Here is a 3,121-nt window from a genome sequence, read left to right as displayed (position 1 = left end):
TTCCACGTCCGCATGAAACCCTTAAAGCCGTGCTTCCTGTCGGTGTCAATCTCGCCGGGTAGGGGCTTTAGTTCCTTCTGCACCTTGTCAGCAAAGGCCTGCAGCATGTCTTTGACGGACGTCACGTAGTTTTTGTTCGCCTGGGTGATGAGAGCAGTTTCGGCCTTTTTAACTTCATCTTCGACGTGTCCGTTCAAATCTCGTATTGTTTTATCGCGCAATTGATTGGCTTGCTGTTTGAAGGCTGTGGCGTCTTTGATGACCTGGTCCAAATCGACGCCGAACAACTGGAGCAAATTCTTCTCAAGTTCCTGCAGTGTATCGGATCTAGCTGCTGCGCCACTTGTCGTCATACCGATCTTCTCATTCTTTAGCTTCCCCAACGCCACGTTCAGGGATTTGCCCGTTCGCTCAAGCGCCTGCATGAGGCCACTGATGCTTTTTGTTATGTCATCGAGGAAACCGTCAAATTTAGTCGTATTTCTATCCTCCTTAGCACCTAATTTTTGTTCGAACAGTTGGAGGCCGTAGTCTCTAATATCCTTGATTGCAGTTGGAAGAGCGCCCTCTAGTTTTTGTGGATTACTATGAGCAAGACTCTCTTGTTTAACATGCTGTTCATAATGCGTGAAGTTACTTTTAGCAACACTAGATATTTTATCCCCTGAAGATCCCCCATTTGGAAGATTATTCGGACCGATCTCTTGGTCGAGCACGCTTTCTCCACCGTCCGCTTTGAAATCGCCGTCTTTGAGGTTTTTCTCGTAGGTTGTTTTGAATTCCTCCATGAACGTACCACCAAACTCGTAATTTTCTTTACTTCGAGGTTGTGAATATGTGTGCTTAAAGGCTTCGTTAGTTACAGTACCTTGAAGCGTTTTAAGTCTCTCATTGATATCTGTTCCGTACACATTCTGTAATTTCAGAAGACCTTTAGCTTTTTCTTGCGCGCCGTAATCAACTTCATTGTTATCCCTATTATAAGTTATAGCATCTCTTATTTTATCCACTTTGTCTTTAATCGCATCACTCACGTTTCCAATCTCTGTAGTGAGTTGTCGCACTATTGCTTCAATGACGGTTTTAACTATATCCGCAGAGTGCGACGAGACTATCTGGGCGATGTTGCCGAGCTCAGATAGCAGAGATTTAAGATCATTTTTTAGTTTAGATGCGTCGATGCTTGACGCACCAGCGAGATCCGTAGTCACTGCTTTTATCGCTGTTGATAATCCGCTAAATTTACCGTTAAGAGGAGCAATAGTCATTTTATCTCCCAGATATCTTCGCAAATTTTTTTGAAGGGTAGCAGATTGGAAAACTTTTTCCGGGTTTTCGGCAATTGAATGCAGCGCAACCAGTTGAGATCTTGCTTTATTAATGCAGCTTTCTAAGTCAACTCTGAAGGCATTACCAGCAATACTTTCCATGCCCTCGGATATCTGCCGCATCGCCTCTTTAATTTTCTGCATAACATCGGTATCGAGCTGGTTGAAATACGTTTTAAGCTTACTGAACGCCATACCTTGACCAATCACCTGCAGAAGTGGCGCTTTGATGGTCGTATCACCGTACGCGTTTTTAATACTTTCATTAACCTTAAGACCCCCCAGGTTTAAAATATCTTCCATGACAATCCCAATAGCCGCCTGAAGCGCATTCCTAGTTTTCTTAAAATCCTCGAAGAACTGCCCCGAATTGCGAACAACCTCATCAAGCGGCTTCGTAATCTTCTGCTCAATCGCCCACAATCCGTCTTTCACATTCTCTTCCAACGTCTTACCTAATGCCTTAACCGCCTCCTTTATCTTACCTTTCACGGCAAACAAATCCTTTTTGATCGCTTCGTCCATATCTCTCACTTTCCCAAGGGCGTTGTTAAGTTCTTGCTTGACGAAATCTTTTGCCTCCCCGAAAGATTTATTAATCTCCTTTAGACTTTTTTTAATTTCATCTTCAGCCGCCCATGCAACATGCTTTTTTTCAATATTTTCGGCAGTTTTCATGCAATCAGTGACAATTTCATCTGCATCTCGAATCCATCTCCGCAATTTCTCAACATAACCTTGTAATTTTTGTCTAATCATCACAAGCTGTTCTAATATTATTCCCACCTTATCGTTTAATTCCTTAACCAGCTCATTGACATCTTTCAAAATGCGCTCATTGACACAGCTTTTAAGCGTTTTAAGCTTATTACTAATCATACTAGTCATCGCAGCCAAGTTCTCTTTTTGCTTCTTCGACAGTGTCGTAAGCCTCTCAGCCTCATGCGTGATATTGTTTCTCGCATGGGTGATTTTTAATCTCAGGTCAGAATTTATGTCTTTGAATTGCTGTATTGGCTCAACTTTAGCACCTGTCCTCCATGCATTCATTTCTCTTATGACAAAATTACTATCGAAATTCATACCTTTTTTTGCATACTCGTCGGCCAGCTTAGTGACCAAGGTTTCAGCCTGCTTGACTTCATTAAGATCATCTGAATCAGGATTATGTTGTAAAATTTTACCTACCTCATTTTGGAGCGTTTTCATGTCTCTGTCCATATTGTTTATTATGGTTTTCACATGGTTGTTAGACTCTTTCACTCTCTCATTATACTCCCGCACCTTCCTCGCCACCTGCGCAATGACCTTAAAACCCTCACGCCCGGTGGATAATTTAGTTTTAAGGTCAGTAACAAGTTTTTTTAGTTCCTCTTTACCCACACTGTAAGGCTGTTTCTCGCTGACATCCTTAAGCACCTGATACAAAAATCCCATCACCCCGTCACACAGCCTATCCAAGTCGGAGTACACAATCCCAGAGCCGTCGTATCCTTTGGAAGTAGAGTTGAAGCCGAGGAAAGTCTCGAGGCCAGAGCAGAGGTTATTAAGGATGATAGTAGGGTTGTTATTTGAGGTGATTTCGCACTTTTTATTTTCATCAAATTTCTTGCCAAGCTCCCTGAGCGGCACATGGTCAGGGCAGTGGCAAGAGGTGGAAGAGGGGAAGTGAAGGGTGACATAGCACAAGTTATTAGGATGGTTAATAGAGGTCATAGCGGTATTATGGCGAGGTAATTCAAGGGATGTAGAGTGGTTAAGGTAGCGATGTAGAGTGGGTAAAGGGGCGATGT

At 42.9% G+C, this 3,121-nt stretch overlaps 1 protein-coding gene across 1 annotated transcript; it reads right to left on the bottom strand.

Annotated features, from left to right (window-relative positions):
• On the bottom strand, positions 1 to 3,044 carry BBBOND_0004820 (hypothetical protein, conserved; the record flags this gene model as incomplete). The annotated part of the gene is made up of 1 exon (XM_012915313.1): positions 1 to 3,044. A coding segment is annotated over one exon (3,044 nt), but the record flags the coding sequence as incomplete, so codon positions are not given.
• Positions 3,045 to 3,121: the final 77 nt, after the last annotated feature.

Source organism: Babesia bigemina, scaffold Bbigscaff_73294, assembly GCF_000981445.1.
Source record: "Babesia bigemina genome assembly Bbig001, scaffold Bbigscaff_73294".
Taxonomy (NCBI): domain Eukaryota; phylum Apicomplexa; class Aconoidasida; order Piroplasmida; family Babesiidae; genus Babesia; species Babesia bigemina.
Note: the sequence above shows the minus strand (reverse complement) of the source record. Positions and strands in the feature narration are given on the sequence as shown.